Below are 25006 nucleotides of genomic sequence, written 5' to 3'. Positions count from 1 at the left end.
TCTTGGCTTTTCTTTGAAAAAAAAATCTTTAAAAAAATGCATCTGAGCCACAGTGTTTTGCAGTTAAAACAAAGCCTACATTTGAAACACTTTGTTTGTTGATTTTCTCCCTTCAGATTACCTTCCAATGCCTCTCCTTCTTCCTTGGTTCCCCAGGGAAATTTTGTGAAAGTATTAAAATTCAAATGATGTGCTGTTTGATCCACACACAACAAAACCAAGAAGCATGCAAGATGTTAAACCACTGTTTGGGGCCCTGGTCCCAGAAGTCGGTCTACATATTTTTCTTCAAAAGGCAGTGTAATATGTTGAGAGCCTTTGGAATCTCACCCCCTCTCTTTTGTAAAGATATGTCCCTGAAAATAAAAAGAAGACTGATTTTTAAATGTTGGTACCAACTGAACAACAGTGGGAAGATCTCAAAATAAGATAAGCCAGAGCACAGAATAACCCAGTTAGAGAAGAGAATGTCTGCTCTGTCCATCTGCCTTCCCTAGCGCTTCTTCTTGCTGGCACCAAGTAGGAAAGATCCCTTTCGCACCTGACATAAGTATGCACTGTCCTTCTGAAATGTGAGAAAAGCAACCCCCTGAAGATTAAGGAGGCCTCTTGGCAGGAGAAAAGCTGGAAAAACCAAAAGCCTAGCAGGCAAGGGGTAAGAAGTGACTCTCTCCATGGGGTGCTAGTGCAATAGTTAGGTCACTTCCTCAAGGTTATGCAAGATTATTAAAATATATTACTTAAGGGGCACCTGAGTGGTTCAGTTGGTTAAGCATCTGCCCTCAGCCCAGGTCACCATCCCAGGGTCCTGGGACCGTGTCCCACACTGGGTTCTCTCTTTAGTGGGGATCCTGCTCTATGTGAGCACTCTTGCTCTCTCTCTCAAATAAATAAAATCTTTAAAAATATATATTACTTAAGACTGGATGGAATATCATTGGGCATTATATATCAATACTAAGATTCCGATTCTTTGGACCATAAAACTATGGGACAGACTCTGGCGGCTGTCTCTGACCTGCTTTCAGCTTTGTTTCTTCCCATCACACATGTGCCTGGCTAACATAGTATAGAACTTACAGATGACTTGATATTTTGGTCCTCACCTCTCTAGAATGGGATTGGTTTTTTTTTTTTTTTTTTTTTTTTTTTTTTGTCTGTCACTGCTGCGACCACTATCCACTATACCTAGAACAGTATTGAATACATGACAAGTGCTCAATAAATACTGCTGAATGAAGGATTTCTGAGTGCCTTGCAGATAAAAAACAAAATGATCATAATGCCTGCTGTGCTTATGGTCACCACACAGAGAGAGGTCATGGCCACAGAGCACATGGCAATGTGGTAAAACAGGAAGGATAGGTGGTTCTTCAAAGTCTTCTGCCTGCTATTTTCCTAGTGAGTCACCCTCTTTGCCTCTTAGCTCCATCCTTAGTTGAGTGGAACTGGACTCTGCCTCAAGGACAGAACTGATTGGAATCACACACAAGGGCACCTGGGGGGCTCAGTGGTTAAGCATCTTCCTTCAGCTCAGGTCATGATCCTGGGGTCCTGGGATAGAGTCCTGCATCAGGCTTCCCTCGGGGAACCTGCTTCTCTCTCAGCCTATGTCTCTGCCTCTTTCTCTGTGTCTGTCATGAATAAATAAATAAGATCTTTAAGCAAGCAAGCAAACAAAAAGGAATCACACACAAAGGTAATAGTCTTGAAAAGGTTTACATCTCTGGCAAGAACATGAAAATTACACATTTATGCACATACACTACAGACCCACAGAAATAAAGACAGAAGCACAAGCATAAACACAGATGAGTGTGATTGGGCACAATTTCAAACAGGAACAGTCCTGGAGGTCTTTGAAATGACGTGACCACAGGTTGTGGGGCAATGGGGGGGCTCCTGATCCCTTCCCCCACTTCCCGTCTCTGGAATTCCACATTCTAGTGTTCCCACATGAGCAGCCAGCCATGTCAAGGATGCAGCCTTGAGAGAGAGAGAGCACTGTGTTATTCAGACAACCCGAATGGTACCCATGATGAAGCCCAGTTAAGGGCTCTATATAAACTTCTAAGATTCAGGTGGGTAGGCGTGTAGACCTCCCTGTCTTGTGGCTACGGAAGACAAGCCTGGTACATAAGTTCATTTGCTTATTAAACCTGTCACCTACCAATCGGGAGTGGCCTTCTGTACAGGATCCAGATTCAGATTTCACCCAGGGAACTCTCCCAGGTTTCAAACCAACAAGGCGAAAGTACCAGATAGTTTTTAAACTCCTGCTTCCTAATTTTAAACCATGATATTTCAGGATGGAAGCATCTAACCAAGGGATTTCCTTGTTGAACAAGGTTATACTCTTGAAAACAGAGCAAGGATCATGTTGAAGGCTCCATAGTGTTTTGGATCCAAAATTAGTTCAGATCATACAACCCTATCAAAAGAATGTTTGTTCTTAAATTCTTATCATCTGTTTTAATAAATGTATTTTATGTGTGATGTTGAATGCAATTCCCTCAAATCCTTTCTGGAAAAAGGTAGGACATAAACCCAATAAATAATTTTTTAAAAAGACAAATAAAATAAAATAAAATAAAATAAAACTAAAAAAAGACAGACAGAAATATATCCACCCACCTCATGGGGATTTTTGTGAGGATCTAATAATAATGCATATAGAAGTTCTATATAAGCAACACTATGTATACACAGATATCATTGCAGTTGGTGGTTCTTTTTGCAAATATTTAAAAAATTGAGGTATGGTTGATATACAATATTATATTAGTTTCAGCTAAATAACATAGTGATTCAACATTTGTAAATATTGTGTGATGGTCGTCACAGTAAGCCTAGTTACCACTGTCACCACACAAAATTAATACAATATTATTGACTATATTCCCTATGCTAATACATTATATCTCCATGACTTATTTTATAATAAGTGTGTTTTATAAAAACTTGTACTATAAAAACTCTTAGTTTGGGGTGTCTAGGTGGCTCAGTTGGTTGAGCATCTGCCTTTACCTCAGGTCATGATCCCAGGGTCCTGGGATCAAGTCCCGTGTTTGGCTCCCTGCTCAGTCTGCTTCTCCCTTTACTCCTACCCCAGTTCATGCTCTCTCTCTCAGATAAATAAATAAAAATCTTTAAAAAACCTCTTAGTTTGTACTTCTCGATCCCCTTTACCCATGTTGCCCCAATCAAACCCCTTCTCCTCCATCTATTATTCTCCATGTCTATGAGCCTGTTTTTTATTTTGTTTATTCATTTTGTTTTTTTAGATTCCACATATAGGTGAGGTCATGTTGTATTTGCCTTTCTCTGTCTAGATTATTTTACTTAGCATAAACCTTGAAGGTTCACCCATGTTGTTGCAAACAGCAGCATTTCCTTCTTTATGGCTGAGCTATATTCCATTCTGTATATATACCACATCTTCATCCAATTATCTATCAGTAGACATTTAGATTGTTTCCATATTTTTGCTGTGTAAACAATGCTGCAATAAATATAGGAGTATACATATCTTTTTGAATTAGTGTTTTTGTATTCTTTGGATATATACCTAGAAGTGGAATTGCTGGATCATATGGTAGTTCTTTTTTAGATTTTGACATACCTCTACATTCCCACCAGTAGTGCCTGAGGGTTTCTTTTCCCTACGCCCTTGCCAATCCCTATTATTTCTTGTCTTTTTGATACTAGCCATTCTAATAGGTATGAGGTGATATCTCACTGTGGTTTTGATTTGCATTGCCTTGATGATTAGTGAGGCTGAGCATCTTTTCACTGGCCTGTCTTCTTTGGAAAAATTTCTATTTAGATCTTCTCCCCATTTTTTTAACCAAATTGTTTGGGGGTTTTTGGTATTGAGTTGTATGAGCTCTTCTATATTTTAGAAATTAACCCTTTATCGGGTATATGATTTGCAAATATCTTCACATTCAGTAGGTTGCCTTTCTTTTTTTTTAAAGATTTATTTATTCATGAGAGACAAAGAGAGAGGCAGAGACACAGGCAGAAGGAGACACAGGCAGAAGGACTCAATCCCAGGACCCCAGGATCACGACCTGAGCCAAAACAGATGTTCAACCAATGAGCTACCCAGGTGCCCCCAGTAGGTTGCCTTTTTGTTTTATAGATGGTTTCTTTCACTGTGCAGAAGCTTCTTAGGTTGACGTAGTCCCATTTGTTAATTTTTTGCTTTTGTTTTCCTTACCTTTGAAGTCAGATTAAAAAAAATATCACTAAGACTAATGTCAAGGAGCTTACCAGCTATATTTTCATGGTTTGTAAATCTGATATTCAAGGCTTTAATTCATTTTGAGTTAATTTTTGTATATAGTATAAGATAGTGGTCCAGTTTTTCTGGTACCATTTATTGAAGAGACTGACCTTTCTCCATTGTACATTCTTGGTTCCTTTGTCATTAATTAATTGACCATATATGTGTGGGTTTATTTCTTTCTGGCCTTTCTACTCTGTTCCATTGATCTATATATCTGTTTTTATGCCAATATCATACTGTTTTGAATACTATAAATCTGTAGTACAATTTGATTAGGGAGCATGATATCTCCAACTTTGTTCTTCTTTCTCAAGATTGTTTTGGTTATTTGGGATATTTTGTGTTCCATATAAATTTTAGAATTATTTGTTCTACCTCTGTGAAAAATGCTATTGGAATTTTGATAGGAATTGCACTGAATTTGTAGACTGCTTTATGGAGTATGGACATTTTACCAATGTTAATTCTTTCAATCCATAAGCATGGAACATCTTTCCATTTATCTGTGTCTTCTTCAATTTCTTTAATTAATGTCTTACAGTTTTCAGTTATAGTTCTTCTACCTCTTTGGTTAAATTTATTCCCAGATATTCTTTTTTTTTTTATGCAACAGGAGTTTAATCCTAAGAAAACATGAAGTGTATAACGTATACCATGTTATAATCTTATTGCAAAGGGATAATGTAGCCAATGACCTAGTCAGATATGGTTTATTTTTTTTGTATACTTTTTTATTGGAGTTCAATTTGCCACCATATAATATAACACCCAGTGCTCATCCCATCAAGTGCCCCCCTCAGTGCCCATCACCCAGTCACCCCGTCACCCCGCCCACCTCCCCTTCCACTACCCCTTGTTCGTATTCCCAGATATTCTTTTTGATGCAGTTGTGAATAGGATTTCTTTTTCTTAAGTTTTATTTATTTAAGTAATTTCTATACCCTATGTGGGGTTTGAATTCACAACCTCTAGCTCAAGTGTCACATGCTCTTTGCCTGAGCCAGCCAGGTGCCCCAGAGTATTTTCTTAATTTCTCATTCTGATAGTTTGCTATTAGTGCATAGAAATGCAACAGTATATATGAACTTTGTATCCTGAAACTTTACTGAAATCATTTATTAATTCTAACAGTTACTGGTAGAATCTTTAGGGTTTTCTATGTATAATATCATGTCATCTTCAAATTATGACAGTTTTATTTCTTCCTTCTCCAATTTGGATGACTTCATTTCTTTTTTTATCTAATTGCTGGGCTAGGACTTCTAATATTATATAGAATAAAAGCGGGGAGAGTGTGGGCATCTTTGTCTTGTTCCTGATTTTTACAGGAAAAGCTTTTAGCTCTTCACCATTGAGGATAATATTAGCTGGGTTTGTCATATATAGTTCTTGATTACTGATGAAGTCTCCTTGCTGGACACTGATCTATTCAGGTTTTTTTTTTTTTTCTTCATGATTCAGTCTTGGAAGATTTTAAGTTTCTAGGAATTTATCCATTTCTTCTAGGTTATTCAATTTGTTCATGTATAATTGTTCGTTGTGGTCTCTTATTCCTTGTATTTCTGTAGTATTAGCTGTAATTTCTTTTTCATTTCTGATTTTATTTACTTAAGCCTTCTCTTTCTTGGTGCATTTAGCTAAATATTTGTCCATTTTGTTTATGTTTTCAGAGAACCAGCTCTTAGTATCACTAATCTTCTCTTTTGTCTTTTTAGTCTCTATTTCATTTATATGCACTCTGACCTTCATTATTTCATTCCTTCTAATAACTTTAGCTTTCACTTGTTCTTCTTTTTCCAGTTCCTTTAGGCATAAATTGCTTAAGATTTCTCTTATTTCTTGAAGTTTGCCTGTAATCTTACAAACCTCCCTCTTAGAACCACTTTTGCCATGGCCCATAGATTTTGGTATGCTGTAATTCTGTTTTCATTTATTTCCAGGTAGTTTTTAAAATTTCTCCTTTGATTTGTTCAAAGGAGATAATCTATGTAGTCGTAACATGTTGTTTAATCTCCACATATTTGTAGTTTTTTGAGTTGTTCTTATAATTGATTTCTACTTTCATACCATCGTGGTCAGAAAAGATGCTTGATATGAATTCAATTTTCTTGAATTTGTTGAGACTTGTTTTGTGGCCTAACATATGATCCATTTTTGGAGAATGTTTCATGTACCCTTGAGAAGAATGTGTATTCTGCTGTTTTAGGATGGAATGTTCTGTATAAATATAATAAGTCCATCTGGTCTAATGTGTCATTTAAGAGCAATGTTTCCTTATTGATTTTCTGTCTGGATAATCTATTCATTGACGCAAATGGTGCAGTTGGTAGTTATTATCCACAGCTTCTTTAGCTAATGCTACCCTTGCCTTCCCCTCTTCCTTGTTGCAGTGAGACCCTTCACTATTGCTACACCACTCTGCACCTACACCACTCTACTTCATTTGCCTCTTATAGCTAAGAGGTAGAGACATGCAAGGTAGGAGTTTTAGAGGCATCTGGAATTCTCTTATTTCTCTGCCTACTTTGAATGAGAAGGGTAATTATGTACTTCTAAGAAGAAAAAAGAAACTTATATGATTCTGAACTAATGTAGTCCCCAAAGAGCAAGTATGACTTGAGTGATCAGGAAAACCTCCACTGAATGAGCCCAAGGGAGAATATTTAATGGTATCACCAAGGAAGTACCCTGGTGTCCTTATTTTTTCCTAAGAGGAGATTATAATTTTTGTTCATATTCCACTCAAGAAATTAATCTTCCTACTATAAGTAAACAATATATTTCTTTTCAACATGCTATGTGAAATGTTTGCTTGTGTCTTCATACTGGGGAACTGACCTCTCTATGTACGTGTTTATGGGCCTTGAGCTACTAGGGGAGCCCCTAGAACTGTAGCTTCCTAAAGTGCTCTGTACCATGTGGCCTGCTCAGCAGATTGCCCTACTTCTCGGGAACCTGGTTTTTATTCTGTTCCCCTCACCGATGAAAGAAGGTACAGTAATGAAGTGCAGAGATGAGGGACAATAGTTGAAGTGGGTCATACCTAGGTTCAACACTAGGTTCTGCCACTGTGTTGCTGAGTGACCTGGCAACCTCACTTCTCTGACTTTCTGCTCTTCATCTCTAAAATGGAGAGAATAACTATTGTATAGATAGTGGTTTGAATGAAACTATTACTATACACTATTTATCAATTGTTCAATTCATGCCCAGTACATAGTGCTCAATTAACAACTGCCATTGTGGCTACTGGTTTCTTTTTTGAGCCAATGTCCATAGGCATAACCTGTTTGCTATGGTGCCGGCAGGGCCAAAGTGAATACAGGAAAATGAAAGGAATGGAGGAACATGAGAAGAGAAAGTAAGCAAATGCCAACACTGGGAAAAGCCATCCAGGAACTGCTCTGTCAGTGGGAACACTATCACTGACTGTCTGCACTTGTGGGAATGAGATTTCCATCAGGTAATCTGAAGAGCAATAGGTTGAAGATGCATCACCAACTCCTGGCTGCCGGACTCTGCAGATATTGTTCCTTATCCCCACTGGCCTCCTCCTGTTTCATTTTCCTTCCCTCTTGCCAATGCCATGTGTCGCCTGTGCACACATCATGTTCCTATGTTCCCACCATACTCTCCTTAGCCATCCCCACCCCAAGAACAACCTGGTATGTCCCTCAGAGCCTTCCCTAGGAGATACAGCCTTCCCTGTGTTTAACCTCTCAAGGTGAACACACAGAAGCTTGAGTTAGTCAAGCCATTCCGCATTTTCAGGATTTACTAGATAACCTGATTCCACCTACCACTAAGGATACCGTTTCTGTCTATTAAACTTGATACACAGTTTTGATTGTTCTAATAAAGTGGATTCTTGAAATATGAGAGTTATGAATTAGGGCTTCCAAACCCACTCAGTTTATACCATTATGCTATGTCTCTCTGTTTAGGAGGAGGTGGTGGCCTTGGCGGTGGTGGAGGCCAGAGAAGCAGCTCAGGGCAAATGCCAGGAGCAACAGGTCCCAAAATCTACCCAGGCTTTCACCATCTCTGATGTAACCTAAAAGTCACCTCATATTTCAAGTCCCTGGAGATCCTCTCCATGCAATTTCATACCTTATTTACTGTCAGAGGGTGATGTGCCTGGGCCTCAGTCATCTCAGAGAATGTTGCTGTTCTCTGGGATGAGAATTGGATGTAAAGCTAGAGAAGGAGAGAGAAACAGAGATAGAAATAGAATGAGAAAGAGGGAGAGGGAGACAAAGGGGAGAGAGAGAGAGTGAGGGGGAAGCCATGCTCGAGAGAACACCCTACCACAGATCATACTCCAGACTTGAGAAATGCTGCTGAGGAGCCTGACAACTCACCTGAATGCTCAGGGTATCAAGGATAGCAGCCTAGAAAGAACCTTCACAACATACCACATATCGAAGCTCCTTTACCTCACAGATAAGGATGAGCTTCCTGGGAAACCGACTTATCAAGAGAACCCATTAGTGGCAAAGCAAAAACTAAAACACAGTTTGCTGGGGCAAGATGGAAGTTTTTATAAAATTTATTTATTTTTTATTTTTTAAAAAAGATTTTGTTTATTTATTCATGAGAGAGAGAGAGAGAGAGAGAGGCAGAGACACAGGCAGAGGGAGAAGCAAGCTCCCTGTGGGGAGCCCGATGTGGGACTCTATCCCAGGACCCCGGGATCACGACCTGAGCCAAAGGCAAATGCTCAACCCTTGAGCCACCCAGGAGCCCCAGTTTTTATAAAATTTAAAATCAAGTTTTTGTTTGTTTTCTCTGAGAAGGATGTCTCCTGTGGGTGTGTGTGTGTGTGTGTGTGTGTGTGTGTGTAAGGTTTCCCCCCTAAATTTCTAAGTAATATTTCTAAATTACAGAGAGAGAACCATATAATGCAGCCACATAAATGCATTACCCCAGAAAAACAACTACCAAGATTTTGCCACACTTACTTCATGAAATTCCTACCTTTATTTTAACTTAAGAATTGTGAAAGCATTCCCAGACTTTATATCATTTCATCCCCACATACCCTAGTATGTATCTCTTTTAAAATATGGATATGTTCTTACATCAATGATTCTCTTATTTTTGCTGGGTCCCACTCCCAGAGCTTCTTATTCAGTAAGTTTGGGGTGGGGCTGAGAATTTCCATTACTAATATATTGCCAGGTGATGTTAGAAATGCTAGTCAAGAGCACGCATTTAGAATGACTTCCTTACATACTCATGATACCATTTTCATACCTAACAAATTTCACAAATAATTGCTCAGTATTATCAAATATCTAGTCTGTATTCAATTTTCCTGATTGTCACAAAAATGTCTTTTTATATAGATGGCTTATTTTAGTCATATTTCAAACAAAGTCCACCCATTAAATTTGGTTGCTAGGTTTCTTATATTTCTTTTACATATTTGCTAGACCAATCAGTCTCCTCTCCCCACACCCCCAATCTGTCTCTTTTGTTTACTGGCTTATAAACTTCAAAGTTGCTAAGAGACCAGATCTTAATTGTTCTCACCACAAAAGAAGAAATTATAATTACATGATGTGGTAAAGGTGTTAGCAAATGCCTACGTGGTAATCATACAGCAATATATAAATGGATCAAATCAACACACTATATCTTAAACTCACACAATATTATTTGCCAATTGTATTTCAATCTTAAAAACACACAGTACGGTTCCATGTACTGACCTATCTGTTTGCTTGCTCACGGTGTTGCTTACATTGTCCCTCTGGCTTCCATATTTCCTGTGAGCTGCAAGTTAGCCCTGGATATTCGATTCCCTGTAGGTTCAGTTTTCCCACAAGAAGATGGGCTGTGTGGTAACACCAAGGTTTAAATATTAAACTCAGATCTGGGACACAAGTTTTCATATGGTTGGAACACACATTTAAAAATATTACCTTACTTATTTTTAAACCATTTTAAAGCAATCTATGCCTTTTCTACTGAAGCATACAATCTTTAATTAAAATTCATGGATCCTTTTTTTTCCCTGAAGAAATCAGATTCCTCAAAAAGCCACACACATGGGACCCAGTTCTTGCTCACACTAGTCAGTTCACACACTCAACCCACGTATAATAAAACCCCACATAAGCTAACATTTATATCACAAAACGTCTGCAACCTGATGACGAAAATGGTTTCGTTTCTAAACAACTAAGGCTGTTATTTGTAGCAACTGCTATCTTGAAATCCACCTCTCAGCTTCTTGGATCCCAGCAGAAAAGTCCTCTAGCACACACCAAACAGGAGGAGCCTGCCTCTCAAACAAGCTCTCAAACAATTCCCTAAGTGGGCAGGGTGCTGTTCAGATGGTACCCACGAGCTGAAGGGAAACAAAACAAGCTGTTTGGGGGTGAAACGAGATCGAATAGATAAAAGTGACAAGAATGAGACAGCAAGGAGAATTCTTACCAAGAATAAACTCCAATTCCTAAAATCTTTTTTTTTTCAATTCCTAAAATCTAAAGATGCATGGATGGTATTTAAGTTATTTTGGTAGATTAGACTTTAATCAAAGTGGTTTACATTGAAAAAATGACCTTCTCAGTCATAAAAGAGCACTTACCTAATTGAATAATTTTTTTTTAACTCAAAGGATAAATACCCAGAAGCCAGACTGTACGGTCCCAGAGCCATCCTTCAGCAAATCCCATTTGCTTACCTATACGTGCACAGGCACCAGATATTGGGAAAGGCCTGGATTCTACGGGGTGAAATGAAATCCCATGCAATTAGCCTAGCACAGGTGGGGATGCTGTAACAAATAATAAATCCCCATGTCTCATTCACTCTCTGTTATGAACTTTATTATTGGCTATTCTAGGAATCTATGACCCGGGAAGGGAGAAGAGAAGAGCTGGATTCTGGCAGTCAGTGGGTTAATGATGAATAGATTCTTCTAATTTCTTCTCCTATTGAATTGGAGGAACAGGAGAGCATGAGAGGACAAACGTAAGCAGAGATCATGTAAACAGAACATTTTCACATCTTAAAAAAATAACTTCAAAAAATAAAAATAAAAATAACTTCAAGTTGAAATAATCAACTCTGAGCAGCAGTGAGGCACTGATCAAAAACTTAACTTTAGATGAGGATTTTCAAAGGCAGGAATGAAATGCTTCAGCAATGCAAAGTCATATTTGTTGAACCACTAAATAGTACTTCTGGAGAAAATTTATTTTGTTATTAGAAGTTTTTAATACTCTTATACTCTTTAAAAAAAAACTGCTGGTACCTGTATAATGCATAACACATCTGGTTAGAAATAATCCTTGCAAAAGCAGTATTCTGTAAGAGTTACTGTTTATTGACTTGTCCTGGGCATCAAAATATTGTTTACAAAAATTAGGTATGGCCTTTTAATCTGTTAGAACATGACCTAGGTCAGGGGCTATTCTTTTAAATTACAACTTCATGCTGACAATAAAATATTTAATTAACATTGAAGTACTATATGCAATTCAGTGCACACTAATCTAAGCATAAATACATGCAATAAGTTATAAATGATAATACGGTGAGTTTTGATAGAAAGTTCTAGATCCTCTTTATGAAGAGCCAGTTGAAAACCCATTGTCAGTATGTCTATGAGAACAGTGTCAGTTGAGGTCAAGTCTGGTATGCAATCTTCTTCATTTATTGCTCATGTACCATGAACATCCCTTTCTTGGTCTCATGCAGCCTTCACTGATTTTTGCTGCTCCTTTATATCAGAAACATTAAGAATATGGGCAGAAAATTATCATTTTTTTGCTTATGAAATTGATTAAAATTCCTTTTAAGTATCAAATCTTTATCATGAGAATTTGGAAGGAGGTTTGCTCCCTCCCATATCATCTATATAATGTTCACTACTGAATTTGTTTATGCCAGTTAGGTGCTGGGAATGAAAAAGAACCTTCTACTAAAGAAATTCACAATCTACTGATTCCAGCTTGTAGAGAATCTACCCGTTGGTCTTTTCTGAACACTTTATGCAAATCCAGCAACCTGTTTGTAATGCTATTTCTATAGAGGAGGGCAGTAGGTAAAGGAAGAAGAGGAATTTGTTGTGGAATCAGAAACATACACTCCTATCTTCACTGGCACATCAAATTCTGACCTACTTTCACTAGTAGTTGTGTTACCAAATGACTATCACAGCCGTTAACTCAAAAGAACAAACAGGTGAATCCTGTTGTGCTGCTGGGGCCAACTGCTCCATCTCGGACACCAGAGGGGGGCTGGCTGCACAAATGTAGAGCATAGCTTCTAACTGTGTGTCCAACATTGTTGCAACAGATACACTCATCACAAAAGAAGGCAATAACTCAAGGGAGGAGGGTTTGGAAAAGAGAAAGGGAGAGATTTTTTTTCAAGTGCAGGCAGCCATGGGAAGTGACAGGCTCAAGCCTTAACAGCTGACTTCTTCACTTGTAAGATAAACATCTTATAAATCTAGCTATAAAACTAGATGTCTATCTATCTTCTATCTAGAAGTTCTAGAAGTTCAGTGGGTACATGCAAGAGAGCAGGCAGAAAATACATGATCATGGGTGGGGAAAGGGGACTGGTATATATTCAGCTCATGATCATGGGCAGGAAAAGGGACATATGGGAAGTGGTCTTCTAGGCATTCTGTTGCTATCAGGGCTTTTCTGGCCTACAGTTGGAATGTTCTGGTCATTGCAAAATGTTTTAGTAAATGCCTCAAGAAAAATGCAATAGGAAAAAAGCACAATGGGTTTTAGCTAGAGCATGAGTTAAGCGGTGTTGTCTATTCCTTTTTTTTTTTTTTTTAAGATTTATTTCCCCATTTGAGAGAGAGAGAGAGAAAAGAGAGAGAGAGAGGAGGGGCATTGGGAGAGAGAGAGAGAGAGACAATCCAAGCAGACTCCCTGCTGAGTACGGAGCCCAAGATTGGGCTCTATCCTATGACCCTGAGACTATGACCTGAGCCAAATCAAGAGTTAGACACTCAATTAACTGAGCCACTCAGGCAGCTCTGTCTTGTCTATTGCTGGTTTTAACTGTTGGGGTCTATAGTTGAGTTAGAGGGCTCATGGACACTTGCAGGTATATTTAGTGCACCCTAATGGCATGACTGCATACAGGGTGCCCGACACTGTGTTTGGCATCTTATTCACTCTTCATAAGGATCCTAGGATGTACACTGTATTATTCACATTGGAGATAAGAGAAACCTGAGGTTAAGAGAAGTTCTATGACTTGCATCAGCCCATAGCAACAGAGTTCAGATTTAAACAGAAGTATGACTACCTGTGTTCTTCCATGATGCCCCCTTCAAACCTTACATCCATTCAATCAATGACAGAGAAGCCACATAACTAAATTGATTTAGCTTCAATAAATCATAGTCTTACCAAGTAAGTGAAGGACAGAAAACACACATATGGAGATGAATGAGTAAGATTCCTGGGAACCTTTCAGAAAAACAAGACAGCATTTTAGTCATAGATTACTTTTCAAAAAAAAAAAAAAAAAGAAGAAGAAAACCTTCTTTGTTAACCTTCAAGCATCAGTTAACGTTGCAAGACCAGCAAAACGTGGGTGAATCCTGTTATTACAATCACAGAATCAGAATATTTAGAAGAAAAAGATCCTCAAAGATTTATTGTCCTCAGCTTTATTCTAAGTTATTCATGTCACCAACGAGAAAATAGAAGTCCAGAGATATTACTAATTTCAATGATCACATAAGATTCTTACACTTAGAATCTTTATCATAATTTGCTTAATTAATAAGCAAGTAAGTTTTTAATCTCTTTTTCAAATCTTTACTTCTCATTCCATATTCATCATGAGCCCAAATAGTTATACGGGTCCAGAATGGAGTTGCTCTCTCCCCTTGAGTTTAGGTGCTAATGAAAGCTAATTATTAGTGGTACAAAGGCCAACAGGCAGTTCTTACTGGGGAAATTTCAAGGGCTTCAAAGCGAATATCTAAGTAGCTATCATTAACTCACAGTCCTTGAAAATCCAAGTTTCTTGTTACCTTCAAATTGGTAGTGGGCACTGTATATGGAGAAAAGGAAAGAACCAAAGCTGAACGCAGGAGATCTGGACTATCCTATCACTAAACAGTTATGATGTATCAGATGGAACCTTACTTACATTACCCGTACCACAAAGGCACTAGGCCAAAGATCTCTCCTAGCTTTAATATTTAATAATCACTCTAGGAGATGACAAATGCCAACCAGATCACGTACTCTCATCTGGAGTTTGTAGAACTGCTGCTGGCTTTTAAAAAAGAGATTAGAAATTTTTCAAATGCCTTGAGAGTGTAGGTTCCTAAAGACAGATTTCCTGAGGGGGAAATTTTACTTTTTTAAATATGTCAACGTATTTTATCTCTCTCGGCAAAGTATACTTCTTTCATTTTGTCAGGATTAAAAATAAATCCTGATGGTACCACGAGGTAGCAATAGACTGGAAGAAAAACAGTGAATAACCAAAAAAAACCCAAAAAACAAAAAAACAAAAAACAAAAAACATTTATTTTGTCCCTATGCAACTTTCCACCTATGATAAAAAGAACCAACTTTCTGCATATCCTCTAATTAAATGGCAGGTGAGAACCACATTTAACCATATGCTCCCCTGCAGGTGATGAGTAATTAAAAACTCTTTTTAAAGGTGGCATTTATCTTGAACTAATTTTAGAGGATGCACCAAAAAGTAAACAAAGAACCACTGCAGAACACTTGACTTTCCGTACTTCTGTTTAGAAGGGGTCGGATCCTAAGGGGAAGCCACTGGGGCCAGGAACTGGTTCATTCACCCATCCAATATGTATTTACTAGTTAAATGCCAGGCACTATGATAAATGCCAGAAGCACTCAGATAAACATCATTCCTGCCATACAAGGGCTCATCATCTAATTAGTGTCAGACTCACATGTCAGCAAAAATTAAAACAATGCCCAGTGTTTTAAAATGAAAGAAGTGCAAAGTGCTATATGGGATATATAAGGGGAAAATCTTAACTCTGAACACAAAGACAAGGAGAGCTTTATGGAAAAGATGGCTTTGCTCTAGGTCTTGACAGATGAGAAGGACACATGGAAATCACATATGCAAAGGCACAGAAGCAGCAAAAGGAAGGAAAAAAAGGAAAGGTACCATAAAAAATTTTTTAAATAATTTCTCCAATCTGATGTATATGAATTAGGATCTTATTTTCATTGTCATTTTCCTAATTGCTTGTGAGGCTGAACATATTTTCATATACTCATTCATCAGTTAGACTTTCTCTTAAGCAATTGACTATTTATCTTCCTTTATGACAAGATTCCTTATCTATTTTCAATGCTAATTCTGTGTTAGTCATAAGTGCTGCATGTATCCTTCCCAGATTTCCCTATTATTTTTTTTAAATGATATCATTTGTCATAGTCAAGTGATTTTATCTCAATTTAATTTAAATTCTATGTTATTTTAATATAGACAAAATTCACCAATCTTCTTCATGGCTTCTGCTTTTAAGAAACCCTCTCCTAATTCTTGCATATCTTCTACTAAAAGTCATAAAGTTTTGCTTTTCATAGTTCAATTCTAAATCCACGTGAAATAGATTTTGCACATGAGGTAGCTCTGACTTTCTTTTCTCTTTCCATGTGGGTAATCGATTGTCCCAGCATCATTTATTGAATCACGTGTTCTTTCCCAGCCTTTGTAGTGTCAGTTGTTGCAGGTAGAATTCCCGCACAGAGACAGAGCAGAAAATCCCACGGAGAAGGTTTAGTAGGGTGTGCTTTCTAGAACTCTGAGAGAGTGAGGGAGGTCAGACTAGGCAGGAGATGCAGCCGCAGCAGAGGCCTCAGCTGATCACACAAAGGGTTTTGAAGCTGGGATGGTCTTTTAAGTTGTCCTGCACAAGGCAACAGAATGGGGCTTTTGTACCCTCACACCCAGACCAGGCACTGGGTGGGGCTGCTCCTGAGGAATGAGCAGATACCCTGGCAAGGCAGCTCCCTTGCATAAAAGGTCAGGCCTGGGGAGCGGCTCAGTGGTGAGCCACCAGCCAGCCATACTCCCAGCAGCTAAGAAAACGAGTCTGGATCCAGATACGGACATCTGGGTGGCACACAAAGCTCCCACTACATAGCCCCTGTCATATGCCCTGTTCTTAATTTTATTGACTACTCTTCCTTTGGACTCTTTTTCCTATGATATAATTTCCAGATAGGTTTCCTTTCTGTCCCCCGCATATAATGCAATTTGTCAATGAGCCTTCTTCAAATACATACCTATAACGGACCAAAAACTCCGGATTTGCCAGATTACATGTAGTACAGTGATGCATTTTCTCCCTTGATATGAGTATCTATTACTGAAGTAGCTTAGCTTTCTGTTTGAATCAGCCACATGATCAGCCACTAGCTCAGAATCAATATGTTGTCAACTAAAGCTGAAACAGAAATCTTTTGTGTTCCTTACTTGTAGGTGGATATTTTAATCTAAATGCAGGATGTTTTCTTTTTTTTTTTTTAATTTTTATTTATTTATGATAGTCACAGAGAGAGAGAGAGAGAGAGAGAGAGAGGCAGAGACACAGGCAGAGGGAGAAGCAGGCTCCATGCACCAGGAGCCCGACGTGGGATTCGATCCCGGGTCTCCAGGATCGCGCCCTGGGCCAAAGGCAGGCGCTAAACCGCTGCGCCACCCAGGGATCCCCTGCAGGATGTTTTCAGTATCCTCTTGACTTTAATCTTGTTATATTTAGCTTAGGAAGAATTTAACAGGCTTTAGTTTTGTCACTTAAACACCTCTTTCCACTGCAGTTTTTCTCTGAAGTTGCCAACGAGATATTGAAAAGAAAAGATCTGAAGAGGACAGAGGCAGCAATGAGTCTTGTGACATGCCACTGATACCTTTCCACATTTCCACACAAGCCCATTAATCAACTGTTCACCTGGTTGCAGACCTGGCATGTTTTTTTTTAAAGATAGTATTTATTTATTTATTTATTTATTTATTTATTTATTTATTTATTTATTTATTTGAAAGAGAGAGAGAGACGGCAGAGTGAGAGAGAGAGAGAGCATGAGCTGGGGGTAGTGGCAGAAGGAGAAGAAGAAGCAGGCGCCCCACTGAGCAGAGAGCTCAACGTGGGGCTTGATCCCAGCACCCTGGGATCATGACCTGAGCTGAAGGCAGACACTTCACCAACTGAGACACCCATGGCCACCCAGTGGTCCCTGGCATGTTTTAATACAGTGGTTGTCTTCTTAATTGCCTGGGAAAGGAATCTTCAAGTAATCCTTGACTTTGTTTTCTCTCTTAACTGAAAACCCAATCAGATTCATCGAGCTTTGAGTCCACGGTGATTTGGAATCTATCTCTTGTTACCACTAATACCAACATCATTACAGACTGTTTGATTCTTACCTCTGTTTTCAATTGATCATGTTCTCACTATTGCCAAACCTACTTGCCTTGAAATACAAAATTAATAAAGTTGTGACCCTTTGTGGTTCCCCGCCTTTAAGAGGTGACGGTAAAGAGTGTCCCTGAGGAATGAGAGCATAAATGCAGCCTCCCAGGGTGTAGTGGTGCAGAGAATGTCCACTTAGCCTTGGACCTCTTTGGCATAGACTCTATTAGGCTCAGTAAGGATAATTCACAACTGAGAGTTCTTTGTGAGGCTCCCATTTGTAATCATTATAAGAGTATTCTTATTAACCCATTGTTAAGCGTAAGAGTTGGAGAAGTGGTATCTTAATCCACACACATAGCTAGTGATGGGCAATAGTGGGAATGAATTTGGGTTTCCTAATTTCCAGGCAGGGACTTCTTCTCCAATCTAGCTCAACTAAATGGCTGTGTAAAGAATGGTCTGTTTCACATGAAAAGGAAAAAAAAAGCCTCGAAAAGCAGGTGAGTTCTGAAAGGGCAGGCTCCATATCTCTGAAAGGAATACTGCCCAAAGGACCTTAAGAAGTGATTTTTGGGGTGCCTAGGTGGCACAGTCAGTTAAGCATTGGATTCTTGGTTTCAGTTCAGGTCATAATCTCAGAACTGTGGGATCCAGTCCTGTGGGCTCCACTATGAGTGTGGACTCTGCTTGGGATTCTCTCTCTCCCTTCGCCCTTCCCCCCTAAATAAATAAATAAATAAATAAATAAATAAATAAATAAATAAATAAATAAATAAATAAAAATATGCTTTTTCTCCAATAATACAGAGGCTAACATTCAACAACTTCTGCAGCGAAGAGGCAAATGCTTCCTTGCCTCAGGCTCTTTGTGAGATTAGTCATACATTATTATATGCTTTTCCAAGACACTTGTTCTCAAAGGAATTAGAAAGATTATGACAAAATAGAAGTACTGCTCTTTAGAATAAAGCTGCAGATGTGTGATTGTAATATCTTAATTACTTAGTACATGAGATCCTGTAACTCTACCAGTATTTGCTGAGAACATAAAACTGGCTGTAAAAGCTATATCCTAAAAGCTTAATGGACACTTAGATACAACTTGGAGAAGTAGTCTCTTGGAGCACATGGCAGCAGTAGGCACTTGGCAGGCATAGATATTTGAAGACATGTGTATTGAGGCCAGAATGATTAGTATTATGATTAATGGTAAAAAAAAAAAATTTAAGTTGTGATCACAGCAACAAATGTCAGACAGGGAGTACTCAAAAATAGCATTCCACTTTCTTGTACTAAAGCAAATCACAAGAATTGGTTGGCAGGAGGCTAACAAGCAAATTTTAAAACTTGTTCATGTTTACAAGCATATAGATCCCTAAATCTGATATGTTCTGTAATACTCAAAATCATTACAAAAATGGCTAAGTGGAAATTCAATTATTTCTTACAGGATTATCCATCTAGATCATTTCCCTCTAATAAAACATTTGCATTTAAAAGGTTTTGAATTCATTTAACATAGCTATACATTAGTATAATTGTTTATGTTTTCAATCTTGGTTTCCATGAAAGTGGTTAAGCACAGACAGTCATCCCCTACCCTCAGAATTTCTGATTCAGCAGAATAGGGAGATGGGGCCTGAGAAACAGTATTTTAACAAGTCTCCAGTTGTGGCTAATAATGTTGCTTGTCCAGGGGCCACACTTTGAAAACCACTGATCTGTACCATACTGACCTTCTCAGTGGTTCCTACAATCACATATCATTGGGTCATTGGTGAGTCTTTGTGCACAACAAATAAAAATTCATTCAACAATTAGTTATTAAGCCAGCATTTACATAAGATATGCTGAAACTATATCAGATATAATGCCATATATGAGAGATACAAAGATGAATACAGCTTAGTATCTGCATCCATGGACTTTATATTCTAGACAGACTTGTAAACAAATAGTCATGAGGCAATGTAATAAACAGCATGTGTAAAGCTCCCTGAGAGTAGAATGAAAGTATTTATACCACAATGAGGGGAATCAGAAGGCTTTATGATAATGGAGATAACACTTAGGACTTTTGAAAAAACTGTTTATTTTGAAATAATTTTAGATTTACAGAAAAGTTAAAAAATGGAGTTCCCTATATACCCTAACCTCAGCTTCCCAACATTATGCAGATATTGACATTTTCCATACACAAGGTTAGAATAGATTTTGAAGGGAGCATAGAAATTTATCAGGGTATTCCATGTAGAGTCATAATTTATTAGTAAAACTATTGAGACAGGATATACTGTAATAATATCTAAATATTTTTGGAGATTAAGTGCTAGACATTGTGCCAAGCCCACTAAGCATATCACTTATTACTTACAAAAACCCATAAGTGGTTAATATACTACCTATATGGATATTACTATCACTCCCCTTTTGATGAGGAAATTGAGGCAGGTGCCAATCTTCTAGTAGGTAGCAGAGCTGGGATTTGACAATAAAATGTTCAACTTTGGCACACACACTGTTAACCAATATAGCATAATCCAGAAATGGAGAAGTCTATTGTGTATACAGATTATGTTACATTAGGGAAAGTTGTAGGGACAGGCTTCTGATAGTGGAAGCAGAAGACAAGACCAGAAATGGAATAGAAAATGCCAGACAATGGAAGGATACTGTGGTAGTCAGAATTCTAAAATAGTCTCCTAGGATGAGCAGGGGGTGGAGGGGAATAAAATAAAATAAAATAAAATAAAATAAAATAAGTCTCCTAGATTTCTGTCCCCTGGGGGATATGCCTAGAATAATTCCCTCTCCTTGGGTAAGGAGAGCAGACCCTGATGAAGATGACGGCACATCACCTCTGTCACTCAGTTAATTACACAAAGGCAAAGGAGTTTTGAAGGTGTAATTAAGGTCTCTGATGTTACCATACTGCTGGCACTGGTTAGGGGACTCAAACTCATTCCCTTATCCATGTCTGCCTACTCCTTTCCTGGCCTTGACTTCTCCTTTTACCCTTAGAACCCTGTCCCATAGCCCATTCTTTAAGGATCCTGCTCTGCTAGGTAATAACAGGAGCTTTATGAGCAAATTAGTATGACTTAATCTGTGCATAGCTTTTAGAAATCAAACACATAGCCTCAACTTATACTGGTATTATACACAACTATTCTAGCAATAGTCCTTTCTTCCGCACAAAGGCAAACAGCAAATGGGCCATGCAGAAACCCCTGATTCACAGTCTAGAAAAGTTAGAAGCACCCGCTAGGCCTTCTATTTCACCAGTGTGTTAGGTCATAAAGTGTACATCGGTGCAGATAGGCTTTGCTTTATCCATGCATAATGTAACATGGTTAATTTGTGACCAGCAAAGTATCTGAAATGGTAAACCACTTCTGGTTTCCATTTCAAATTTGATCAACTTGACTACCCCTCAGTGACTGGCTTTGACAATAAAGTTAAGTCTCATTTTAAAATTTAAAAAAGGACTGTTCTGGTAAAAAACAAACAAACAAACAAACAAAAAACCAATCATGTTGTAAAGTTATTCCAATTAAAAGAACAGTTTCTTTGTTCACAAAAAACACTTGGCTTTAAGGACCCATGTTTCATTTAACCTCATTTCTGTCCTCTGGGTACATTCAAATTCCTAAACCTATGCAGAGGTTAATAGTTTTAAGGTTGCTTTAAAAATAAAGCATCATCTATCAAAATATGATAGTAATCGCATAATGTGGCATAAAACCGTTTTCATTTTGCTTTATATAAGACAAAGGGAAAAATCTGTCCATTACCAGTTTGCAAACCATATTTTCCTCATCATGCATTCATTCAACAAAAACTTTCACTGGACACATGCCAAGTGTCAGTTACTGAACCTGATTCCAGGCAAATAACAATGAATGTGACACTATTCCTCTGTTTGAGGAGGCCTCTTTTTTTAAAATAAAAATAAGGATGCTTCTGAATCAGTTCTGCTGTGTTCTGTCACCAGGAAAAACAAGTTCCAATGAGGATGATGAGACACCAAGAGCTCACCTGGGACAAACCCATTTCACTCTGCTGTATAGCATACCATTTAAAGGAACATCTAACCATTCTGTGTAACTACTTCTATGTCAATCTGTCACTCCCAGTCATTGCCTTGTCACCTGTAAGTTGGAGGGTTATTTTTAATTAAAGTGAACAACCACAAGAATTTAGTTAGGCTGATACATATTGACTACTTTGGGACATAGTATTCAAGAAACTGCAAATCATCCATCCCAATTGTAAGATAGGACTCTATATCTAAAAAGCTTCATGGGAACTCAAGACTGACACACCAAACAATTAGAGAATATTATTTTAAAAGAAATATAAATATAATAAAATATATTACAAGGATATTAAAATTTTAAGAATTCAAATTATTATTATAATACTAACATAAAAAGATACAAATAATGGAGATCCAAAAAGGACAAAAAAAAAAATGATATGGAAATCAGGAAAGACAAGATAACTATTAGCTATAGAAGCTAAAAAAGCCTTCTAAAGGGAAGATAGGATGTCAGGTGGTTCAGAAATAAGTGGTAGGAAGAAAGGGACCTTTGTTTTTCTTTTCATTTGCTGTATCATTCTTTAATTTATGATTTCATATTGGAATGACATTAATATCAGAAATGCAATTCTGATATCTTTGTTAACTAATTTAAAAATAAAACTCCCCTGATTAAATTCAAAAGCTACCGGGTGAACCCATAGGAGGCTAGACTCCATGGAAAGTACATCAGAGGGATCATATACAATCTGGTGACACCCTCAAGTTTTCAAAAATTAGGTGGAAAATCCAAAGTTAACCCACACAAAACAGTAAGAGACCATTAAGATATAAGTGACTTAGAAGTGACTGAAAAAATCAGAAGGAACTAAAAAAACAAGCAAATATGAAGCTTTAATTGAGAGCAAATCATGAAATCTACAAAAAATAACTAGCTGTGAATTACTATTTATAGCCTCACTTCATCACTGGAAAACACCAAAAAGAGTTGATTATTAAAATGATTTCTGCTGGGGGACCTGGGTGGCTTAGTCAGGTAGGTGTCTGCCTTCAGCTCAGCTCATGATCCCACATGGGGGCGGGGGTGTCCTTGCTCATCAGGGAGTCTGCTTTTCCCCTCTGCCTCTTCCCCTCTCCCTGCTCATGCTCTCTCTCTCTCTCTCTCAAATAAATAAATAAAATCCTTTAAAAAATAAATAAAGTCATTTCTGACTGAGCCAACAATGACTATAATTATAATAAGCTACTATTTTCTAATATTTTATGAAGTATTTTCATTCTTAAAACAACCCTATGGTTGGATATTATTCCTTCTAGTAAATGCTGTCAGGGGAATAACAACAGTGTGCAAAATCAGTATTTCTCTGGCTCTACCAGTTTTGGTCCTCCCCTCCCCTCAATCCCCACCCCTACCAATTTCTCCTAATCATCCTAGGAATCACATGTGCTCACGGATGCAGTCCTACCATCACCACTGCTCTCCCCTCCTGTCTGGCTGCTGCAGGTACCTCTTGACACCGCTAGAATTGTCACCAGGACTACAGTAGTTAATGCGCCAGATATGCTGCCCAAGGCACTACTGCCTACATCTCCCACTTCTCCATTGCTCCTTAAGAACAAGGTAAAATCTGGTTCATTCCACCAGAATGTTTCCTGTCTTGCCGTGCTCCAACAACACCTGGAGTAGCGACTCTTCATCCACAAGCTTGGTACACTCTATTAATGCAGACTCTTGCCTTCAATAGCTTAAGAACATTTTAGTAAAATTTATCTTTAAATTTTCACACTGCTTTTTGGTTCAGTTCTCTCTCCCTATGACCCAGGTATGAGTCCAGAGGATTCTGGAGGACAGCAGGGATTCTGGAGGACATACTTATGCTATTCTCACTGTTGTCCCTCCCCTCCCTGAGGCTGGTACCTTTCATGTGCCTCAAATCCTGCTTTCCTTAGCATGAGCTCTGCCCTATGACCATCCTCTGAGCCCTCAAGCAAATGCCTCTTAACATCTCTAACCATTAGATGGTTAGCTCTAACCATCTAATTATCCAGACGTGCCTAGACCTATGTCTGAATCCTAAGGAGACTATGCTAACACTCAAGCTGCACATGTTATTCGCTCCCTCCACAATTCCTCTGGGCTAACCTGGAAACCAACAGCTTTGATCAACCGCAAAATTATTTTTGGGTTCTCCCTCCAAATGCAAAATTCAACCTCAAAACTTTAACTTGGATTTGAAACAAATAAGCAAAAAATCTATATCACGACATTTTTGGGAAAATATGTGACACCTGGATGACCCAGCTTACTGCCTTAGCATGGATAAAATTGTGTTAAATGAATCACGAGAATCTAAAGCTCAATGTCTAAAGCCCCCACTCACTTGTTTAGCATGAAGTCCAGTCTTTTCTCAGGCTCTTCCTCCCCAATTCTGCCCTCCAGGGGTCCCACAAGATTTCTGTGCTCAGGGGCCTAGCTGTCTTTGACACCCTCTGCTCTGTTGCTCTATCATTCTTTGCCCTTGAATTTCTAACAACCTCTCCTAGATACTGAAGCTGGCTCAGTAAGAATGTCCCTGCCTCTCTTGACCAGCTCCTCCATGCTACAAGACTATCAGGCTTCTGATGACAAAGTTATTCCTTTCCTTCATGCCAGAGCCCCTTTCCCCCTAGTGTCTAGGGGCACTTGCAGGAAGATGAGGAAACATCTGTGCACAGACTTTTGGCCCAGACTTATACTCTCATGTTACTTCTTCCACTATCCATTTTTCCTCCCTATTGTTCAATAGCCTTTAAGGACCCCACAGTACCTCTATATCCTATAGATGTCTGAATCTCAATTCTAACCCAGTCCATGTTCTTTCCTATAAGGCTCTGGGCCATATAGAAAGTGTCTGGTTCAACATACTGGAATAATCCATGACTGTGAAAAAAGTTCCTAGGGCCTTCTGTTAAGAGTCAAGAAATTCTGTAACATGCCCCAGCAGGAGCTTGAGCTACCTGAGCACACAGAAAAACTCTAGCGGTATGCTATGGCCTAATACCACAGCCCGGGGGCCCCCCAAATTGACTAAGTAATATGGTTTAAGAACTATCTAACAGGAGTTACTGTCCTTATAAGTGGTCAGAAAGTAGGTAAAGTAAAATAGACAACAGCAATCATTTCCCTGTTGAGAGTTATCAAGAGGAAGAAAGTAGGCCCAGGGGATAGCCACTGTTTTCAAAAAGCAACCTCTCCCAGAAGAGTTCACGAGGAATAAAA

At 38.5% G+C, this 25006-nt stretch overlaps 1 protein-coding gene across 35 annotated transcripts in view; it reads right to left on the bottom strand.

Annotated features, from left to right (window-relative positions):
* Positions 1-25006, bottom strand: part of FMN1 (formin 1) — a 433877-nt gene that overhangs the window by 368239 nt on the left and 40632 nt on the right. For 2 of the 35 annotated variants that reach the window (XM_025473326.3, XM_025473328.3), the window contains 2 exons: positions 10006-10130; positions 1676-1986 (listed from right to left, as the gene is read on the bottom strand). The exons of 32 other annotated variants lie outside the window; for them this stretch is intronic. In XM_025473326.3, coding sequence (XP_025329111.1) covers positions 10034-10130 — 97 coding nt within the window. In that variant the 3' untranslated portion in view covers positions 1676-1986; positions 10006-10033. Of the gene's footprint in view, positions 1-1675; positions 1987-10005; positions 10131-25006 lie in introns of those variants that run through there. One more of the 35 variants, XM_035708850.2, reaches the window with a different exon arrangement.

The sequence above is a fragment of the Canis lupus genome, chromosome 30 (genome assembly GCF_003254725.2).
Source record: "Canis lupus dingo isolate Sandy chromosome 30, ASM325472v2, whole genome shotgun sequence".
NCBI classification, from domain to species: domain Eukaryota; kingdom Metazoa; phylum Chordata; class Mammalia; order Carnivora; family Canidae; genus Canis; species Canis lupus.
The sequence above is the reverse complement of the archived record's forward strand: the minus strand, read 5'-3'. Positions and strand labels throughout refer to the sequence as shown.